A 21258-nucleotide genomic window follows, 5' to 3' on the forward strand; every position below is an offset into this window, starting at 1 on the left:
CGATTGACGTGAATTTTTTGATGACTAGATTCATGTGCTTATTGCAATTGAAGTACCTAATTTTTTTTTTGTCAAGGAACATGCGACCTGGAGGAACAATACATAAACTTCAAATGAAATGTCATTTAGTTGACTCAATTTGGGGAATATATGAAAATGTTCACTCGAATCAATACTTCACTCGATCGTGACAAGAAAAGCTATTGTTGAGTCAAGAAACTCGTTTAACTAAATCATTTTGACCAACTGACTAAATCGAAATTGTTAAATTGAAGTGATCGTTTTGGAACAAATAAGGGGTAACAGATCGAAGCGAATGGACTTCAACAAAATCTATTTCGTTGGTTCAAGAATTCCTTTCCCTCCGTGATATTCACGCACAAGTTTCGACTGATTAAGAAAATATCGGAGGTGTCAAAATAATTATTTTTTTCATGTACTTAATTGAAATTGAATTAAAAAAAAAAAAAAAAACTATTTCCTTATTTCAACTATATTGTGTGACCGACTTCACCTTCCATCGATGTTTTACACAATTTCGGTAAATGATTGATCCTGATGAAATGATGATTTACTGATAAACTAAAATGTAGGTAAAATTGTTCTTCGTATCATCGCGTGACTACGATCTCCTCAAAGCGAATAGTACTTATACGCTTTCACAGGTGAATTCACTCGGTCGCGTGTTAAATTAATTTATCGATAGTTGAGAACAATTTCTGAAGCAAAATAAAATACGGCGTCCTGACATGCCGAAGCCAATATAGCACGCAACACGTGCTCGCAGCTGCCTCCCACACCAGGCCATTAATTTATTTAATTAATCAGATCTTTGTTTGCCTTAATTAAAATCTTGCGATCTGTTTTTTTCCACGAAAATCCGAACCACTTCATTCCTCGTGACGCACTCCTTTCCCGTTTCTGCTCCCGTAAAGAAGATTTAATGTCGTTCTCCATTTGAATAACTCAGGAAATCTGAGCTTTAATCATTTAATCACAGAGTAAGCTGGGTAAAGCTTCGCTTACGGTATACCGAAAAGCATGAAATGTCCATCTGCAAGAGACTTAAAATATTCCCCAAATTTAAAAGCTGCGTAAAACCACGAGCGTGCGAGAAATATCAACTTGTCGAAAGCAATTGGTCGAGTTCAGGAACACGTGGTAAGCCTATAAGTGCGTCACGTTTTCCGTAATAGAAAAGTTTGTGTGGGCTTGCGTGTAAGTTTGCATGTAAAATCATTGACAAGTGTGGGGTACGATTATGTACAGTGTGTAATGCTTAGAAATGAATATCTCTATCGTTGTTGTAGTTATTATTATTATTATTATTATTACTGTATTTCTTAGGGAATGAGTCACGTTTTCAAGCACGATTGCACAGCTGAATGGTTTATAGATTTTACGTCGCTAAAAAACTCAGGGATAAAATTGTCACCACCAACTTTACGCAACTTTTATTTGATATATACGTATTAAACTTCGAACAAACACTTTACACCTTGCCTAAGATTCAAACTGAAAGTTCCGTGTTCGGTAGTAATGTTTTTAGACACTTTTCTCAAACCAAACGAGCATATTGAAAAATTAATCAAATTCACCAAAATTGTGATGTTACGAGCTTTTCCTTGATCGTAACCTACCGAATAGTATTGAGAGAAAAGAACTCTGAGAATTTTGAATACTTTTGAAAACTTACGTCCAACATCAACGAAAAACCTTATAGTTACTCTCGAATTACTCGGCCAGCTATATTTCTCATCACAGTCAATTATGCATTATGGCTAAAAAATTGTCCCAGAAATTACACCTGTGATTTATAACTTGCAAAAATAACAGGAATAATATCATTTTACCGTAGTAATCGACGTACCTTTTATTCCAATATTAATACTAATGGTAGTGATGATAATTTAATCTGTTGTCGTCGAATTGGCGAACATGTAAGTCTGCATAAACGAGGAATTCTTTCGTCCTGTAAAAGTAACCTGATAGTTGTATATCAGTGCGTCCAAGTCACTGCCGTTGGGAAAGGAGTGTGAATTTTTTCTCGCTGAAAATATTAAACGCATGAAAAGAAAAAAATCCATCTAAACTTAATTTTCTAGAAAAAAATGACATCTTTTACAAGTTCAAGACAGTTGAAATCATTTCGTTCACTTACCCTCGTTAACAAAGAAATTGGCAAAGTATTGACTTGCCAGTGAAGCCTCTGGACTGTGCGTGATATTCTTGTTGGCTACCCATTCGTACAAATTTTTCTCAGGGTGAAATTGTATCCCGTAAAACGGCAGCTCGACGTGCTCAATACTGGATATGAACTCAAGCCCGTTCCAATCATGATTAACCGACATTACCCTGAACACCGAAGTAAGATTGACTTTCTTCAAGTCCTGCAGAACGTATTCCAAGAATTGTAGAAGTTATTTGCCAATAAGATACCAGTTGTAAAAGAACATTGCATACTAACATCTTGAGTGACGCAATACTGGTGGAAGTTTGCAGTTACGGCGTAAGTTGATAAAATATCAATTACTTTTTCCGAAGCATTCTCGAACATCCGGCTCGACTTGTAACCTGTTGAGAGAATACGACAATAAACTTTCTATGTATACCAAAACTGGTATCACAAGAATCACGCCCAATACCAGATTAAAATCAGCCTCTTGTATCACGATCGATAACAACTTAACATTAATTCCTAAAACTTGTACTGTGATTGATGATTTCGCAATAATCGTGAACAAACATTATTAGTTAGAGAACACTTATCAGAAAAATCACAGTTTACTCTAATGGCCAAACCAGATTTTCACGGGTAATTAGGTGCTAAAGGATTTCACTCACCCGATATGAACTCCAGAGGCAAGGCCTGTTTGTTACTTGAACAATCGGATCTGTGCTCGATACCACCAGCCGCTACGTAAGTCATCAATTCAAAGCCCAAACACGTACCCCAAATTGGAAAATAGTCGCCTTGATTGTTGAGTTTTGTAGCGATACTGCATGGCGTGAGAAAATAAATCAACAAATAATCATTTTACTCCTACACATGACTCTTACGTCAGATGATGGCTGTGTGGTAGCATAATTACTTGTAAATAATCTCTCCAGCTTCAGCATATCCATCGCTCACGTTAAAATATGAGCTACCACCTGGCCAAAGAACGCTGAAAATCAAACAAGATTTACGTCAATGAATCCACGTGACGTGGACAGGTAGCGTTAAATAACGTTCCGCTTCTCACCCATTTACTTTGCTGAGAACGTCTTCGTAGTAAGCCTCGTCTTTCCCGATCCTGCCGAACAGAAAATTAATGTAAGCTTTAAATAGGCATTCGGCTGCTAATTGAATCTCCGCTGTGCGGGTAAAATTTCGCAAGAAGATCGACCATATTTTAATTGACTTTCGTCCAATCGGTTTTCGCACTTCACGATCGTGAATCTACGATCCAGCTATGTACGTCATTACGTTACGAAATAACTCCTACCATATTGGCACGGCTAAAGCTCCGGCACCTTCCACAAACTTCACGTAGGATGCAGCAATATAACTGTCGTACTGGTTCGGATACTTCAGGTTAAGCGAGTAACTGATTTCCTGCGTCAAAATCCCTTGAAAAACGATGCAACGTGATTAGAAATACATAAGTAGTTGATAAATAGACAGCATTATACACAACGATTGAGTAATACACTACGAGTCTCTGATATCATATTTTGCCATTACTTTCTTTTCCCACTATTACTGGTCATACTCACCGATGATCGGTCGATCGTTCAAATAATCTGTCCGTTCAACTACAGAGAGAGATATAACATCAGAAATATGCAAAGACAGAGCCGATAGGCCAAGCAATAAGCAGAGTGCTGATTTCATTGTGTCAGGTCAACTACTACACTCGACAACGGTACTTTACCGATATTTGTAGAATCTGGTTAGAACCGTTCAAGCAAACTCGGTAGTTAATAACTGCTCTCTAGCGCCATCACGGGTAATCAACACACGCATAAGACGTTTTGCAAGTAAGATTAGATTCCAAACAACGAAGTCTTGTCGCTGGCACCGATAACGTTCGCCTAGCTTCAGCGGACGGTGAACGTTCTTAATTCATACAACTTATTATCAATTTAAATCCATTACTCACACACGTGAACAAACTGCAGTCTATCACTGATTCGTGACAATCATGTGCAAACAGCTTTAACATCATCGACATGTAACTGCATGTACAATATAATGCATTTCTCATCACAAAGGAAAACGAACAGCGCTGTAACTATGTGTATATACATAGATAGTAATACGTATAGGAAATTCCTCAGATACAGTTTATCAGAGCTATTCGTAGAAAACACTCGGGCATAGAAACGTGAAACTACAGTTGTTCAAGCTGAGCACACTGAATTGTTGTCAATGATTTCATTAAAACAGATGTAATAGCAGCTCAATTTTGACAAAGAATAGCGGGATTACGTTTGACTTCAACACACAATATCGTACAAATTCATTTTTTAGGAATAATTCAAGAATGGGAAAGAATAATTTTTTGCAGTAAGCGACGTAGGTAGAAATACATTACTAGATCCTTAGTTTGTATAACTATAATGTGTAATTCAATCTTAATAAAGTTCTAAAGTATAATTTTCACCCCCGTTTTATCTCTCGTTCAATTGTCCATCAGCCGAAGGCGTTTATCATCCGTTATCGTAACGTTCAAAGAAAAGAAGAACGATTAAACGCCATGGAGAAATCCGTTGACAGAAAGGGAGTAATAAATCGAAAAAATGTAGTTCGGTGTGATGATACGAATAATCGCGCTCTGCAAAAACGTGTGAAAATCATGGAGCCCGAAAAAGATAAATATCGACTAGCAAAGACACTGCTACAGGATCATTCGCAAGCTATAAAAACCCTGTTCCATCGGGAAAACCTGCATCAGCTTATATAATCATGCCAGTGGCCGACCATTCGTCTCGGAAAATTGTTACTGCGAAGAAAGATGCTGCTCGGATGGAGATCATTCGTGCCGGCGCCAATTATCCGAACGCTGTACCGAGCACGTACCGTGAAAACCCGTCACATCCAGCATCCCTCCATTCACAATTAGCCCCAAGAAAGCAGTGCGTAACGAGAACCTGCACCGCTTTAACGTCTCGGCTAAACACTCGCCCTATGCCAGCCTTCGGGGCGACGAGAGACGAGGGCGCCGTCGGACCCGTCGCTGGTTTGTCTATTTACGCCGACGTCGCTCGTCTCCAGTGTCGACAACGGCCGATGAAACCTTCCCCTTCGATACCAAGGGTGAGTTTAACGCCGAGGATTTATGCGGCTTGACTGAGGGTGGAAGTGCATTAGTTGGAATTCTTGGGAGAAGAATCTTCTTCTCTTTTATCGTCGTTATTCATTAAGCAGACTGGACGATAGTCTTCAACTCCAGAAATTTGGATAAACAGTTTCTTCGGTTTTTCGTTCACTTTGTTCTCATATCCTTCCAGATGAGAAGGGATAAAGAACTCGAGTGTCGGCTGAGTCTGTTACGTTGGTAACGCAGATTCAGACTAGAGGCTGACCGTGAGTTACACTGGAGGCTAAATCTGCTTTACTGACGTAATTTACTCGTACAAAGCTTTTCCTGTCCACGGTCTTACATACTAATTGGTTATACAGATAGATCTTGTGAATGATTATATAGGTATAGAGGAAAATGCAATATCGAGACTCATACGTGAAAAACCTAAAGAATTTTTTTACAATTATTTTGAGTACCATTGGATCAAAGCAAATTTCGGCTCAAAAATATAAAGATTTATATCGACCCGATTAACAAATCAATATTTTTTAGTCGGTGAGAATGTTTTAGAAACGTCCAAATACAAATCCTCTTTACTGAAATAAAGAAATCTCACAAAATAATTATGCCACACCTATTCGTAAACTGTGTAATAAATTTATCAGCGCGAACTTTCGTTTCAAAGACAAATTTAAACTACGACAGGTACAAATTTTTTTTGCCTAAATACTGCTACGTACTATTTGAATATTATTACTGCGCGTTATGAAATATCAGATACGTTTCAGCCACCGCGTGCAGAGCCAATACAAACGATGGCAAAAGGTCCAACGGCTGATACGATAATATCAATGATCGCCGATGGCAAAAAGCCGCCCGTACCAGAGGAATGGGAAATTGATGAGCATAAAAAGTGGCTGTCAAAAATCTCTATATCTATGGCCACTGCGGTATCGGCTCACCGGCAGAATCTACAGAACAATTTAATAAAGAAATTAGCGTTCGAATCAGGCCCCTTCGAAATTGGTCGCAACAGCATGATCCTACCAGACGTAATACCCGGGCATTATCAAACCTGGAACGAGGCGTTCTCCGAGGGTGAATTTAGCTGTTTTCCCCATCCCTCGGGACCCGATGGAGCCCGATACCCAGAAAATTATCCACCGGGGATAATTGAATCTCTGAACGAACATGCATACGATTATAGTGGTTCGGAAACCGAAACGACATCCTTTCTCCAGTTCAAAACACCCCCGATGGTAGCCGCAGAAATACAAACTGAGAGTATGCCATTGAAATGAATTTCACACGCAGACCTTTCTTACTGTCGCGTATATTTTGATGTTTTAAACACGCCTTTTATGCGATAAGGTCACACCCTGGTCAGTCCGGAAACGATAGATCACAAAGATCCGTCATCGAGTTTTAAAACCTCCGACCTCTCGCTCGGCATCCTGGGTATACCTATGACAGAGTCTCAAGCGTACGTTTTGGAGCGAGTATTCGAGCCGAAACCCCTGCCGTAAGTTTGAAAGTGTTTTTTATTCAAGTTTCTTGGAGTTAGGTAACTTGGAGTCAATGATTTCGTTTCACTCATTTTAGAACCGCCTATAGCGTTGCAGCTAAATTGCAGGAAGCTAAGCTTCGAGATGTACCGACGGACGTAGCGGAAAGAGAGACTTTCCGCACACCAAAAAGCACATGTGATCCTTGCTCGAAGAGGAAGACTCATATATAGACAAAGAAAGGATGCGTCAATCGAGAAAGCTTTGGAAAGAACTGATGTCGATTCAAGAAGTTTAGCAATATTTAGTTTACTTCGGAATTTACACAATACTGTCGCGGAATCCTAATTGTCCAAATTGTAGGTCAATACATAAAATTGATTCAAAAATTGGTGCAGATAAAAATAGTTCATATTTGCTGTGGAAAAAAGCGGTGGAGTTTCACAGAAAAGAAATTACACCACCCTACGGGTTATTTGAATCTACAACCACGTCATTTTTTACCTTGAACCACAGAGAACCAGACGCATGTTGTCCATACGTACATTTAGAGTTCAATGATATAAGAAGCTCGACGAATGGTCGGAGTAAAGTTCATTCATAGACGATAGAAAAATATTATACATACAGTGAACTAAGGTCAAAGCTTCTCGAGGATGACGTCCTTGTACACATTTCACATTGGGTCAGTCAAGTCATCAGCATAGAATTAGTTTGAAAATAATCTCTTTCTGTATTTTACCGTTATTGTTTTACGAAATAATCAGCTTTGAAGGAGATCAAAATCAATAAGGAATATCTATTTTCCGTGTAAAATTAATCAATATTCATGGTCCGAGGTAGGAATCTTTTTCCATTATACAGTTGTGAAAAATTTCGAGCATCTTATGAGTTTCTAGTAAAATAGTAACATGTATATACGTATATATTTTTTCATACTTACAGAGAAGTTTCAGGAGAGAATTTTTCACACTTATTCAATCTTCTTCTATCGGTTTCTCAAATCTCAATGCCGTGCAAATTTGTTAGAAATATTATCACTCAAACGTTGACGCGCACATTTTTTTCATGCATCTGATGGAATTAAGTGTTGTTTTACATGTTGTTCACACACTCCAAAAGTCTCTAAGGTCGTTCCAATTTTGATAATACTAAAACATTTTTCATAAATTTCATGAAATGAAAGTAGCACAAAAGATAATTAACTATGTCTCCATTTACTATTGCATTATTTACCATAACTTTTTGCAAATTTCAGAAGTTATCATGCGGCAGATGAGTGCACTGCGTAGTTTCAGTTCAGACATGAGAACATGCTATTGAATCAGTGGCGCCATCTTTTAAGAATTAGTGCAACACATTACAGACTTATACTGTATGCTTTTCAATATTTCCTGTGGTTCGTGTGCATAGTTCAGTCAGCGACGCATATACGTAATAGCAACGCGGCAACCAACGTTCGGCAAAGTTCCAGGTTCCTCAGTGAAGCGATTTCTCCAATTTATCGCCGAGAGGTTATAACCGGGTATTTCGATACCTCTTTTCATTCCACAGTAACAAATACACTTAAAAAATGGTAAGTCTTAGTCACGTGTTACCGAATTAACTACATCAGGAACAAATCACACAGTCAACACGCTACCGATAAGAGGTTATGTCGTTCAGCACGTGGACGCATGGTAGACCGTACTAAGAGCTGTACACGAACGGATAAAATTGACCATACTCGCGTTTAATTTATTAACTGAATATTTCACAGACCGATCAAGTGAATCCGAAAGCATACCCGCTGGCCGATGCTACTCTGACAGCAAAGATCTTGAATTTGGTTCAACAAGCAATGAACTACAAGCAGCTTCGCAAAGGAGCAAACGAGGCTACAAAGACGCTTAATCGAGGTCTATCAGAGTTCATCGTGATGGCTGCAGATGCAGAGCCTCTAGAAATCTTACTCCATCTTCCGCTGCTCTGTGAAGACAAGAATGTTCCCTACGTCTTTGTTCGAAGCAAGCAGGCGCTTGGGCGAGCTTGCGGAGTTTCCAGACCTGTAGTCGCTTGCTCGGTAACAGTAAATGAAGGATCTCAGCTTAAGCCACAGATTTTAGCTATCCAACAGGAAATCGAACGGCTATTAGTGTAAAGGCTGTAATAAAGGTACCTCTTTAGGAGTACCTGATTCTAAAAATTAACACACTGTGGAATAAATTCCCATATTTTTCTACACAATCCTGTTTTGCTCTTTCGTTCGAGCAAGTATACCAGAAATTATTTCAAGGAACACGAAACTGATTTAAATATACATGCGTGTATATATATATATATATATTGTAGAACTACAAATAATTGTATTATTGTCAATATTTGAATTTCATACCTACTTCTCTCATTACCATCTGCCGCAACCATTTACTAAATATTTTTGTTTAATTTGGAAGACCAGTAAATAAATGAAACTTTGTAAAAAAAAAAGTCATCGTTTTACTACGTTTCTTTTTGTAATGTTGCCCTCCCTCTCATGTAATCAGTACCTCTGCTCATGGCTCGGCCTTTTGTGAATTTGACTTTTGAAAGTTGGAATAATTCATGCATTTCACTATAGAGGAACAAAAACATCTAGAATTAGTGGCAACTATTATTCGCAATCGAATATGAAAAAAACGAAGGTTGATTGTAATTTCAAAATAAACATCGTATTGTTTCAAATATAAGATGATTTCGGATTTTAAGACTAATTATAAGAAATCATATTCTAATAATACCTAAATAAGAGACATCTGAATATAAGTCAATGTCTTCCAGTCATATGCAGCACTAAAAACCTGGACTCATATTTGAAACAAGCCGATGATACTGTTCACGTTCGCTCACCTATACACGTATATATTACTGTGTATTCCAATGGATACTATTTATTGTATAGGGAGAAAAAAAATGGATAAAGCGCTCTAAATACAACATAAAACGTAACATATAGTTGATTTGAAATTAATAATTAATAAGGACTGGAGCAAAGTTAGGTAAATGAGATTATACTCTGTCAAACAAAACAATGATTGAAGCAATCACGATTAAGTCGACAAAGAAAAATTTCGTCCCCACATCTCTTAAATATTAGTAAATACTCCACGGCACTGAGATACTATTTTGTATATATCGTTAGAAAAATCACAGGTATGTAGTACACTATAATTTTTGTCGAATAGCTCCATTTCTAATAAATAGAACCTCTACGACATAATCATAATGTTAATTCAGTTATTAATCGTAAAGTAATCATATTATTTCATACAAAACACACCAACCTTGAGTGATAATTAGTTACTTGAACAATTGCAATAAATTGGGCGTTAATCGTACTGTTTCCGTTTTTTTTTGCTTTGCTGTAAATAATTTCCTTCAATTGCAAAAGAAACTAGCACCTTCAGCGTTATTGTAATCAAAGTAATGTTTGCTGATAAAATGAAGAGTAGATAACTCAATTATTTGAAAAGAGGTGCTGCATTTTTCAACCAATGATTATGCCAGTGTTCTTCTTGATAATTCTGTAATTGCTCACGGAATTTTTTATCCTTGTACTGCTGTTCTTCATTGTCAGGGAAATTTTGAAACCATTTTATCAACAACTGCGCCAGATCGTTGCTATCAGAAAAAACCATGCCATTGCGATCGTGTACCAATAACTCGTTCAAACTATAAAACATGATTCATAAATAAAATAATAAGTAACTGAAAATTCTCGTTATACTCATCATATTGGGAAGCTAAAACTCACCCCTTATAGTTATATGCAAATGCAGGAAGCCCACTGCCAAACATGTCAACTAATTTCATTGGCAGATCTAATCCACTGGAAGAAATGTGAAGGCAGATCCCCAGATCAGCACTAGCTAAATATACGAAATGTTTTGTATAGGGGTTGACGTCTTATCAGAATAAACTGCTGAAGATTTTTATTCTCTAAATATTTACCTAAGAGATTGGGGTAGTCTGTATTTTCCAGCCAGGGTGTGATGACCGTAACGTGGAGCCAATTCTTGCGATCTATGATAGCCCTATAGAATTCTTTTAGAGGTCCTTTCCCTGTTATAAAACAGATGATATCTGGTAAACCATGAACCTGGTTCAAACAGTTGGTTTCATATTCTGAAAAACAAACAATTCAACCATTACATGCAATAATTATCATCCAATGCAAATATTACACATTTTATTTGACGTGTATCATGTTTCAGAAAATTTTATCGAATCGAAGGAACTCCGAACACCTGGATTAAATAATACCTTGCAGAGCAGATATCAATATTTCAAAATCTTCGTCCGGTGTCCAGCTAGTGCTGGAGACGATCAAAGCAGGCCTCTCTTTCCTAAGGGCAATCTCTCCATTTTCCAAAGTTTCTGTAAACGCTGTTGACTTTTGGTCTTGGCCACACAGCTGTTTATACAATTTGCTCAACTTCAATAGAAACAGATGTTTCTCAGCCAGAGTAATGGTATGAAACTTATCAGACGGACGATCATACAACACTTTGGCTCTGTAACAGTAATTTTTTTAAATTAGAAAAGTACAAGACTAGTTGGTCAATAATCAACTACAAATAAGAATATACCTTATGTTCCATCTATTTTGAAGATCCGCTCTCATTGCTTCACTGACGCAGAGATTACTTTTTGCTTGTCGTCCAAATGAGAATTCAACACGTCTTGTTACTTTAACGAATATGTCATCGGACCCCGAATTCAGAGCTTGTATAGTATGAGCATAATTGTGCCAATCTATAGTGAACTGAACACCGGTCAAGGTGCAGAAAGCCCAGCATATTGGAATGGTCGGTATGCCAGGTGGATTTTGCAATATCAAATAACTCGAACGTCTTTTAGAAAAAAAAGTTGCCAGAAGTGTTACGCATTGCCAGATCACCTTTATTCCATACGATAACAAACGAGGTAGACCTACAGCAGAACAAAATCGAGTAACAATTTTGAACATCAAATCTGTGTAAAAGCAACAAAAATGGTAAAAAATCTGTACCCTCTGGTAGGTTCGGAACAGGCCTCATATACCATATTTTGACGTTAGGATGTTCCTGAAGTTCAGTGAACGGGTCAGAACCGGCATAGCCTACCACGTCGACCTCGTAACCTTCCTTTGCAAAGGACAATGCATGGTTTTGCATTCGAGGACTTCTGCCAACGTCTCCAAGCACGACAACGCATACATTTTTAGTCTTTTTTCTAGTTGATAGCCAAAGTATTAAAATAATCAAGGCTGACACTAAGACCGTACAAAATTTGTAGTAGTAATAATAATACGACTCTAACAAATATTCCATAGAAAACATTCTTAACTTGTTTATGGTACTTCGTCGTGCCTATGAGACTCTGATAGCAGCTGTGATCCAGTCACGATACTGTATAATTGTATATGCTCTAAGGTCACGTGGTCACGATGTAGCTGGTGAATCTGTAACCTAGGGAAAAAAAATTGGCCAACCTGTTAGGCTAACAACTCCGTGTTTCGAACATAGTGCTCTTAAGTTGGTCATGCCTATGGCCAAAGTACGTAAATTCAAATCTTGTTTGAAGTTTACTGTAACGATAGGTTATGTTTAACCAGCGTATGTTTTATTTACTGTCGAATGATCATTGAAAATAATATAAATGGAAGTCGCAGGGGAAAATCCAGATTTAGTGATAAACTTGCTGCGCCGTCACCGAGAGCTAGAGAATGACAATGACTTGAATCGCGAGACTATGATCAAGATTGAACAAAACGTAAAACTAAAGGAACTGCAAAGTTTACACGGTGATTATCCCGAAAGAATGTGCCGAAAATAATACATTTCAACTTGCAATAAATGAATAACGTTTCATATATTACAGACAAACAGCTGCAAATCAAAGAGAATATTAATAAGAATTTAAAAAGTATTGTCATGCAGAAGCATGGGTTGCAGAAAGTCATTGATGGCTCGAAAGACAATGCACCTAAGTTGCCAGTTACGTACAAATCTAAACAGTCAGTAAATATACTATATTTTATATTTATACTGTATTGATAATTATTAAATTACCCTAAACCTCTCACAATACACCTTCTACTTACTTGCTCAATTTTTTCAGGGAAGCTATCAACTTGGTATCAAACGCCATTAATTTTGTGAACAAATTTTCTGAAGTTCAAAAATCCATTGAGCCAGAAAATGAGGTTGATGTTAACCAACTGTGTAAAAAAATTGTAAGTCATATATCCTTGTTTATGTCTAATGAAAAAGCATTCCTCCTTGGCAAAATAATATTTTGCATGCAAAATTGACTTCGTGTTAAATCTGTATTTTCACTTAGAACACATATGGTGAGTCTGTGAATCAAGAATTGAGCCGGTGTAAAATTCTCGTTGATCAAGTGGGAACATTTAGGGAGAACACGGAAATAATAAAAAACCACTGCTTTCTTCCATGCGGTGAGTGTCATTCCTACGATGCTTTAGAGATGCCCTGAAGGGTTCATAAAGCTTATAATCAGATCCGACACAAACATAATATTTTAATATGTTTCAGATGAGGATCCAGGCTTGTAGATGAAGAAAGGCGTGATGCTACCTATAGATTTACATCATTTTACAAAAGTTTTTTTATACATTTGTAACAACTTGGCCAACTGTAATGAATGGATAATACATGATTATATCGTATTGAAATGTCGACTTCTCAAAGCAAAAAACTATAATTATTTAGGATTCTTCTAGATTTTGTATTTATCCAGTTACTGACCGATATTTTACACAGTTCCTAGGCAGTCATCGGTTACATCTAGCTCGTTATCCAAGCCTAACTTTAATAGCACCAAACGTGGATCTACGATGTCCTGAAACGAGATGTACCATACATGTGTAATTATTGCTACATATACAAAAATGAAGACAAAAACTAATTGCCTTTTTTGTATGTTACCTTAAAATGCGTTGTAAATATTTGTGAATCATGAAAATTATTGAATTGCAAGGGATATTGGGAGTGCTGTTCAGTATGGAACTCTGACCCGCCTGTATCTTTCTCAGGTTTCTCTGTCTGATTCATCCTCAATGCCAATCTTTCTCTAATAAAAAAACAATACAAAGTTTTTACCAATTGTACATATAAATTTTTTCTGCCCCAAAATCCGTATTTACCTTGCCAAAGCTAATTTTTCAGCTGCCAGCTTGTTTTCTCTTTGCGCCAATGCTTCTGATTGCATTTGTAGCTGACCAAAGTATACCTTGTACTGTTCATCGAGATGATGAGCTTCTTTCAATGCCCTAAGACCTTCTTCTCTTTTCCCCAAGGCAGACTGTTAAGCAAAAGTAGAATACATTACTATACCATTTAGTGACCAAGCGATTCTACAGAAAAATTAAGTATAGTCCAGTTTTCACCTGTGTCAGATCCTCGAGTTCTCTGGCACGTAGCGTCAAAGCATTTTCTTTTTCTTTGATTTTCTGTTTTTCTATCTGAAGTTCGTTTAGCCTCTCTCTCCATTTCTGCCTTTCTCGGTTGGCCAAATTAGTGGCATCACGTGCTGTGCAAAGAGCAGCCTCAAGCTGCCAGAGTTGAGGAAAATTTCTCCATAGTTATACGACTTGAATATGTAATAATTAATAAATATCGATACCTACCTCAGCTTTGGTTGCATCATCATCGTCAAATTTTAATCTCTGAATTGTTTCTAGTCTTGCTCTCTCTGTTGCAATGCTATTCCGTTCTTCAGAGAGTTGCTTAATCTGGCGCTCCTGTTCTTTGATCCACGTTTCTTTCATTACCTTTGAATTGATAAAAATGTTATCACCACATTGGAACCAATGCATGTAGATATATTTTCTTGATACATTTGGATGTCTTACTTGTATATGATTGCGTTCCCATTGAATATGCTGGTCCAGCAACTCTCTGTCTCTAATAAGTGTTTCTTCTCTATTTTTAAGTCTTTTTTCAGCCTCTAAATTCTCCTTAGTATATCTATCAAATTCAGAGATCAAACGCACAGCTCCATCATCCAAATGTCGCAATGCTTCAGCTAAGTCCTTGCGATCTACTTCTAGTACTTCGTGCTGTTTCTTTAAATGATCTTTTAAATCTAAAATATTAATAATCGAGGTCAATATTAGCGATACATTAAAGTGTGTAAGTCACTCGATTTGTACCTTTTATTTCGTCAATGTGCTGTTTTAGAATATATTCCTTTGCTTTGTTACTTTCATCCATATTATTTTGGAGTTTAATTTTCAACTCCTCGATTTCGCCAATTGTGTTTTTCATGACTTGCAGTGTGTCACTAAGAGCTGCAGTCTGGGTGGTGGCACTATTTATAGTTTGTTGTTCAATCTCCTTAGCCTTACTGATGTTTTGAATAGTTTCTACATACTCATTTTGTATGAGCTGTATATTATGATGTTGCCTGTTTCTCATTTCTTGTATTTGTTTTATGTGTTCCATCTGTAAAAATTCACATAATTCCTTAAGATTTTCCGGAAAGCACAATTACATAAGTAACAACAAGTGGTTAAAAAAATATTAGTCATAAATCTAAAATGCTATGTGAGATTAGTATTGTACCTTAAGGTTTTCTAATTCCTCACCATGTGCTATTTTTAGACTTTCTTGCTCTTCTTTCACCTTCTGTATTCTAGCCTCATAATCAGCTTCTGCTAATTCTACATCCTGTCGCAAGCGCTTCTCTAATCTCACTGACCCTTGATTCATTATTTCTATTTGCCGCCTAGAATTATGAACAACCAAAGTTATAACTGTATGGTTGATTTAAATTATGTCTTACAGCATTATCAGCTTGCAAAAATTATTTGAGAAAATTTAGTGTTGATGAAATTACTTACATGTAAGACTCTTCAATTATTGCGATTTCTTTGGAATGCTGATCTTTTAGTTTGTCAATAATATTTTCAAAGTCAAGTTTCTCGGTTTCTAATTTGCGAATAATTACTTCTAATGTACCCTGATCCTTTTTGTTTTCATCACTGCCCTCAGCTAAATCGTTATTCTGAATCGTTGGTGGCATGAAGGGGAGAGAAGTAGGTTGAGCTAACAATGCCTGAAATAAAAATAAGTATGATATGTATAACATCATACTAAACGTAAATGTAAATATAAATAAACTTTATAAAATAAAATTAAAGCAATTATTTGGCTGCAAAAAGTAATAGATAAAATTCCATGATTTTTGCGAAATTCATTTCTCCAAAAAACGGTCACGATGTTTTCATTCATTTCTTGTTTTGTGAAATAGTGATATTTTGAAATTCAAAATAGACAGAGAATACAAGGAAATAATAATAATATATACCTGAAGGTGGCTGTTTATACGATCCTGCTGTGCCTTCATTTGTGCCTCAAGCAATTCTTGCCGATCAATTTGACGTTTTATGAGTAGACTAAACTGTTTTTCTTGATCATTAAGTCTTCCTCTTTGGCTGTCAATCATCTTATTTAACTGCTCACTTTGTCGAGACAACGTCGCTGCTGTCCTCAACTCATGCTCCTGTTGTTGCAGAGATAACATTGTTGCCTGCTGATCGAATTGAATGCCAGTCATCAACGACAAATGTTCAGGATAATTTTGTGAACGATCCAAGCTTGATTGAGCTGGAAGATACTCAGAATTCTCCACTCCTTGATCTCTTGATGTGTCTAATGCATGAGCAGCATTCAAAGGTTTATCCCCAGACTTAGTTATCTCCGGCGTGACGTTTTTTTTAGGAAATTTTTCTTCTAAAACGTTTTTATCCAACTTTTTCGGACCACCTAGCCACTCAGGCAAATCTTCAGATGGTAACTCTGGATTGCTCTTAACAGATGCACCAACTGCCATTCTAGCATCCTTTAGTCCAGAAGATGATGAGTAATCCAATTTAGATGCGGTTACCTGACGTAGCGATGAATGAATGAAATTGTAATTCATTCCACAATGCAGATCTGACTAATACATACTGTACCTACCTCGGAATTCTGTGCTGTAGATGTCTCAAATGGCAGAGTTGGGGAAGAAAACATCCCAAGAGGATCTATAATCCCGCCAGAGCTTCTCCTACTTCTGCGAGATTCTCTGGGGGCAGAGAGGGTAGGCGCATATCCTACAGAATTTGGTTTCGACAACTGCTCTGACTTTTTCTGAATCTCTGACATATCTATTCCAGCCACAGTCGGATCTTTAACTGGAACCTTATCCTTCGCTCTGTTACCAAACAGATCCTCCATCAGGTATGACTTTTTGGACTTGTCCCCAGCTTTGCCAGTTCTATCAGTAGTGCTGGTCGCTACTGCATTTTTGCTAAGTATATTACTTCGTAGAGGGGTGGTAGGTCTGCATATTTCCTCAGTAATTTCAGTTGGAGGAGCGATTGATAGTCCACTCTGGTCACCTGACTTGGCTGATAATTTGTCAGCTACTGCTGCGACCTTTTCGACTGATGAAATTAACTTTGACTGAGATTTGTTTTGGTGAGTGTTTGCTTCTAAAGAATCAGATCCTTTTATACCAAATAAATCTGACATGATACTTCCTTTTATATTGGCACCGGTGTTGGGCTGGGAGTCTTCCTCCTCTGAGAGAAGATCCCCCAATGGATCATCTTCATTAAAATCTGTAAATAGAATATACTCACAAAATATTTTGTATTATGTCACATGTGTTGCTATTTTTTTTTTTTCCACAATACATATCTCGAATAAAATAATAATAATGAACTCAAGACATTATTAGCAACATAATCAAACTAAGCTATCTTTAATTCAAGTTTATCACGGGGATGAGAGGTGTGTACTTAGCTCAATTATGCATCAGGAAGTGTTGTTTGTTTAGATATAATTAAATTAAATTATGAAAGGTTGCGTGTCTTCATTTGTCCAATATATACTAATTAAACTACATAGGTTGATTGAAATGTGTTCTGTTCATTGTGTAAATTACATCTGTGAAAAATTAATTGTGATGGATGAACAACTGGAAGACAAATAATTTTTCAACATGAAAATAATACGTAAAATAAAAGCTAAAAGCGAACCATGAAACACAACTTTCTTCTTTATACCAGAAGTGGCTTGTGTGTTAGATTTCGGAATTTCTGGTCCAGGATAAGAATTTTTCCTCCTCACAATCGTCCCAAATAAATCGTCCTCCAGATCGTCCAGGTCATCCATATCCGCTGAGACGTCAACGTCTAATGCAGACACACGTCTGATCGGCCGTTTCAAATTCAACTTATCTCAGAACTCTGGGCCCGGCAAGTCCGGCGTCTGACAGTTCAATGATCAATCGCAATGTATGTCTTATTGTCTTGACGTGTTGTGTTGTACTCAGCGTCTCTCACGGGTTTCCATGACAACCGTAATATTGCCCTTTCCCCACACCCATTGCTATTTTAACGCCCATCAGCTGGTATCAGGCATACGGCAATCGGCGTTGCGGTTGGTACCATGCGTGTGTGTGTGTATGTGTGCATTTGTGTGTGAATTTGGCTACCCCCTCTGATTGAATGAATCGTTAGCTATACCTGATTCAATTGTTTACATCCAAATCCAATAGAGTGTCGCGATGGGATTGTCGGCTTGAACCTTACATACGTAAAACCTAAACAATGCAGATCCCGTTTTCGAGGTTAGACCATTCTATCTGACGTCTTGGTCCTCCAAGAATAGGTTACAATACAAATCACCGCTGCAATGGCGAATAACGGAGTTACGAAAGAGAATTACTTTACACGCACAAAAAAACAGTAAATATTACATCCAAAGACATTTAATATCGAATTTAAATACGTGTCAAGTTACCGGCTGGACCTCGAAGAAATTTCACATCAACTAAACATACGTATAATCGAAGTGAAGAAATATAAATAGACAAGTGAACGATAAATAAGTAGTAAAGGAAAAACCCAGTTAAGATGGATGTAATTAGCATTGAAAGTGGTGACAGTGGAGTAAGAACGTTTAAAAACTCGAACAGTAATACGATTCGTTGCAATTGCTTGAACTCGAATTCTCTGTGCTACATACTAATCACAGTTGCGACGCTGGCTTTCCTTGGAGCAATAGTCTTCATATGTCGTGACTACATAAAAATACTGCTTTATTGGATAGAGCACCAAAACCCTTGGCTTGTCACGATTATTTTCATTGGCCTGTTTACTATTGTCTCGTTTCCCATAGTCATCGGTTACTTGTTTCTGATAGTCGCCAGTGGCTACTTGTTCGGCATTATAAAAGGCATAACTATGGTTATACTGGCAGCAAATTTAGGCATAGCCATCGCCCATGGCACACTAGGTGCGTTGTCTTCAAGACTCCCGATCGGAGCTCTTCTCCAGAGCGACACAGCGAGAGCAATTCTCAGAGTAATATCCGGTCCTCAGGCATTTAAAGTTGTCCTTTTTGCCCGGCTCACGCCGATTCCATTTGGCCTTCAAAACACTATATTCGCGGTAAGTCCAGATCCGATAAAGGTAAAGCCTTATAAATTGCTTAGATCATCACAACTCACATTTCGTTTAATCAAGATAACCACTGACATGTTAAATCTATGCCAGCTTGAATGATCGACCAAGAATATCAATCCATTTGAACATGCAGCAATTTTAATAAAATTCAGATTAAATTATGATTCTCTTCTGAAATTATTTATATTTAGCGGTTTAGTTTAACGAATGGTGACTCAACTTTTTTGCAGGTAAGCAACATTACCGGGTTTCAATATCACCTGGCAAGTGCGCTTGGTCTACTTCCTGCTCAGTTGATAAATGTTTATTTGGGAAGTAGTTTAAGATCTATGCAGGATGTGCTTGAGGACAGATCCACTGCAGCCACAGGATACACAGTATTTTGCTTTCAGGTAATGACCATGTTTTCATTTGTGTATGAAAATGCAGCATTAATAGGACCCAACTGAGATTTGCTGTATTGAAATTCTTGTACAAAGCAATATTGGCAATATTTGGCAACTTTGAACTTTTTTAATATAACTGATACGAAGTTTGATTTTATACGACTAAAAACTAAAATTAGAAATAAAATTGTTAATCCATTACATATTTCTTAGATCCTCATTGGTGTTTCGCTGATGGTTTACATAGTACAGAAGGCACGCCGAGAATTACAATTAGCATTGCTGGAAGCTGACCTAGCTTCAATGGCTGATACTCCGCATTTTCTTCTTGAAACTCTTCCAGATTCAAAAATGGTACTGTCCAATTTCATCGCTTAACCATAAAGTCGAGTATTATTTTGAGGTAATTTTATATCTACCAAGTCCTCATAATTTACAGATTGCATTACTTTATAAATAGGCAATCTCTTCCCATTTTAGATAAATATTTGAAATCTTATAATATGTATGCCACATACATACTGTCATAAGATATTATAGTAAGGGAACTTCTTTTTTTATGTACAAATGTCTTACGATTTTTTTCAAAAACATTATGTACATATTGTTACTGCATAAGCATTTAGCTCGTAACAAAGTCGGTACGAGAAAGTCATGTAACTTGCACTGTTCTTAAAAATGAGAATGAGTAGAAATATCATAAAGTGATATTTGTATTATACAGAACAAAGATTTTACACAATTAATATAGTGACAGTGGTTAGGTTGGTAATGGTGAATATTTAGAATGGAAACACAAGTCATTAACAATGATAACAATGTAAGATTCTGACCAAACGAGATTCTAACGCAATGGCAAAAGCTTTCAGGATTTTCAGTTCATTCGATATTCAGATACCGATCCTTGAACAACAAAAGCCATGTCATCGCAGTCGATAAATATGGTAACAATCAATTTTTACAAACAATATTTAGGTACAATATCCAATACAATATAAAAACGTAACTGAATTTTTTGGCAACATAATATCCAAATTCTCAAACTATGTTTTACAATATTTCTAAAATATGTGCCAAACTTTACTGATGGTGTAGATGGGCGTTTTTTAATCACTAATTTTCTACACACCGACTGATGAAATAACTAAACTCTTAATTTACGTTACATAGGTGTAACATAAATTTATTGATTTATGGTTTTTTTGTTTTCATGTTTTACATATTTGTCCAAAAGAAATGAATTTGCATTTACTGACACTTTTTGTTCATTTATAAACTCCTTATTTCGATCTCTTCACCATTCACTTTAAATACTATGTAAATATTATTTATTCAAATGCTTATGATTCTGTGAAAAGACACAGATTTTAGTCACATTGAAGTGATTCAAATAATTCAACAGTAATTAAGTAATTACTGGAACCAGTATCAAAATAAACAGTGATATATCATAGCCCAGCAATATTTGCAGGATTGGATCTCTCTTGAGCATATACTATGACTAATTCGAAGTTTTATGACAGATATTAATATAATTTACAGGATACATTTAGACTATTAAGGAAAAATCTGATATTATACCTGTTACATTATCG

At 36.8% G+C, this 21258-nt stretch overlaps 5 protein-coding genes across 6 annotated transcripts; 3 read left to right on the plus strand and 2 right to left on the minus strand.

Annotated features, from left to right (window-relative positions):
- Nucleotides 1–1880: 1880 nt before the first annotated feature.
- On the minus strand, nt 1881–12179 carry LOC124405173 (chitobiosyldiphosphodolichol beta-mannosyltransferase-like). Its single transcript, XM_046879846.1, has 14 exons — nt 11826–12179; nt 11404–11746; nt 11078–11328; nt 10766–10939; nt 10569–10683; nt 10312–10486; nt 3760–3799; nt 3489–3612; nt 3246–3296; nt 3093–3167; nt 2845–2999; nt 2468–2574; nt 2162–2390; nt 1881–2050 (listed from the first exon to the last, which is right to left on the minus strand). Exons 1-14 carry the CDS (start codon nt 12133–12135, stop codon nt 1911–1913), a joined length of 2289 nt encoding a protein of 762 aa, XP_046735802.1. The 5' UTR covers nt 12136–12179; the 3' UTR covers nt 1881–1910.
- LOC124405172 (NHP2-like protein 1 homolog) lies at nt 8195–9397 on the plus strand. The gene is made up of 2 exons (XM_046879845.1): nt 8195–8372; nt 8556–9397. The coding sequence occupies exons 1-2, from the start codon at nt 8370–8372 to the stop codon at nt 8934–8936; spliced, it is 384 nt and encodes a 127-aa protein (XP_046735801.1). The 5' UTR covers nt 8195–8369; the 3' UTR covers nt 8937–9397.
- A 180-nt stretch (nt 12180–12359) lies between the features above and the next one.
- On the plus strand, nt 12360–13493 carry LOC124405170. The gene is made up of 5 exons (XM_046879844.1): nt 12360–12599; nt 12677–12812; nt 12917–13031; nt 13139–13256; nt 13354–13493. The coding sequence occupies exons 1-5, from the start codon at nt 12455–12457 to the stop codon at nt 13371–13373; spliced, it is 534 nt and encodes a 177-aa protein (XP_046735800.1). The 5' UTR covers nt 12360–12454; the 3' UTR covers nt 13374–13493.
- LOC124405169 (WEB family protein At4g27595, chloroplastic) lies at nt 13371–18085 on the minus strand. Of its 2 annotated transcripts, XM_046879843.1 has the most exons (13): nt 17847–18085; nt 16783–17426; nt 16130–16708; nt 15663–15877; nt 15385–15547; nt 14973–15264; nt 14673–14905; nt 14448–14591; nt 14208–14372; nt 13965–14122; nt 13747–13891; nt 13563–13660; nt 13371–13457 (listed from the first exon to the last, which is right to left on the minus strand). In XM_046879843.1, the coding sequence occupies exons 1-12, from the start codon at nt 17980–17982 to the stop codon at nt 13574–13576; spliced, it is 2961 nt and encodes a 986-aa protein (XP_046735799.1). In that variant the 5' UTR covers nt 17983–18085; the 3' UTR covers nt 13371–13457; nt 13563–13573. The 2 variants fall into 2 exon arrangements, with proteins under 2 accessions (XP_046735799.1, XP_046735798.1); XM_046879842.1 differs by lacking the exon at nt 13371–13457 and having other exon boundaries at nt 13526–13660.
- A 197-nt stretch (nt 18086–18282) lies between these two features.
- LOC124405586 (transmembrane protein 64) lies at nt 18283–20624 on the plus strand. Its single transcript, XM_046880613.1, has 3 exons — nt 18283–19262; nt 19508–19669; nt 19877–20624. The coding sequence occupies exons 1-3, from the start codon at nt 18726–18728 to the stop codon at nt 20039–20041; spliced, it is 864 nt and encodes a 287-aa protein (XP_046736569.1). The 5' UTR covers nt 18283–18725; the 3' UTR covers nt 20042–20624.
- Nucleotides 20625–21258: the final 634 nt, after the last annotated feature.

Source organism: Diprion similis, chromosome 4 (genome assembly GCF_021155765.1).
Source record: "Diprion similis isolate iyDipSimi1 chromosome 4, iyDipSimi1.1, whole genome shotgun sequence".
Classification (NCBI taxonomy): Eukaryota; Metazoa; Arthropoda; class Insecta; order Hymenoptera; family Diprionidae; genus Diprion; species Diprion similis.

What these genes read in the sequence shown, in the direction of transcription:
- LOC124405173 (XM_046879846.1), bottom strand. Translation starts at nt 12,135, where the DNA reads ATGTTTTCTATGGAATATTTGTTAGAGTCGTATTATTATTACTACTAC. An exon ending in GCTTTAGCCGTGCCAATATG is followed by an intron (nt 3,297 to 3,488) that starts GTAGGAGTTATT and finishes TCTGTTCGGCAG; the next exon opens with GATCGGGAAAGACGAGGCTT. An exon ending in GCCTCTGGAGTTCATATCGG is followed by an intron (nt 2,575 to 2,844) that starts GTGAGTGAAATC and finishes TTCTCTCAACAG; the next exon opens with GTTACAAGTCGAGCCGGATG.
- LOC124405170 (XM_046879844.1), top strand. Translation starts at nt 12,455, where the DNA reads ATGGAAGTCGCAGGGGAAAATCCAGATTTAGTGATAAACTTGCTGCGC. An exon ending in GGAACTGCAAAGTTTACACG is followed by an intron (nt 12,600 to 12,676) that starts GTGATTATCCCG and finishes CATATATTACAG; the next exon opens with ACAAACAGCTGCAAATCAAA. An exon ending in ACCAACTGTGTAAAAAAATT is followed by an intron (nt 13,032 to 13,138) that starts GTAAGTCATATA and finishes ATTTTCACTTAG; the next exon opens with AACACATATGGTGAGTCTGT.
- LOC124405169 (XM_046879843.1), bottom strand. Translation starts at nt 17,982, where the DNA reads ATGGATGACCTGGACGATCTGGAGGACGATTTATTTGGGACGATTGTG. An exon ending in CTACAGCACAGAATTCCGAG is followed by an intron (nt 16,709 to 16,782) that starts GTAGGTACAGTA and finishes TCGCTACGTCAG; the next exon opens with GTAACCGCATCTAAATTGGA. An exon ending in ATAATTGAAGAGTCTTACAT is followed by an intron (nt 15,548 to 15,662) that starts GTAAGTAATTTC and finishes TCATAATTCTAG; the next exon opens with GCGGCAAATAGAAATAATGA.
- LOC124405586 (XM_046880613.1), top strand. Translation starts at nt 18,726, where the DNA reads ATGGATGTAATTAGCATTGAAAGTGGTGACAGTGGAGTAAGAACGTTT. An exon ending in TTCAAAACACTATATTCGCG is followed by an intron (nt 19,263 to 19,507) that starts GTAAGTCCAGAT and finishes ACTTTTTTGCAG; the next exon opens with GTAAGCAACATTACCGGGTT. An exon ending in ACACAGTATTTTGCTTTCAG is followed by an intron (nt 19,670 to 19,876) that starts GTAATGACCATG and finishes CATATTTCTTAG; the next exon opens with ATCCTCATTGGTGTTTCGCT.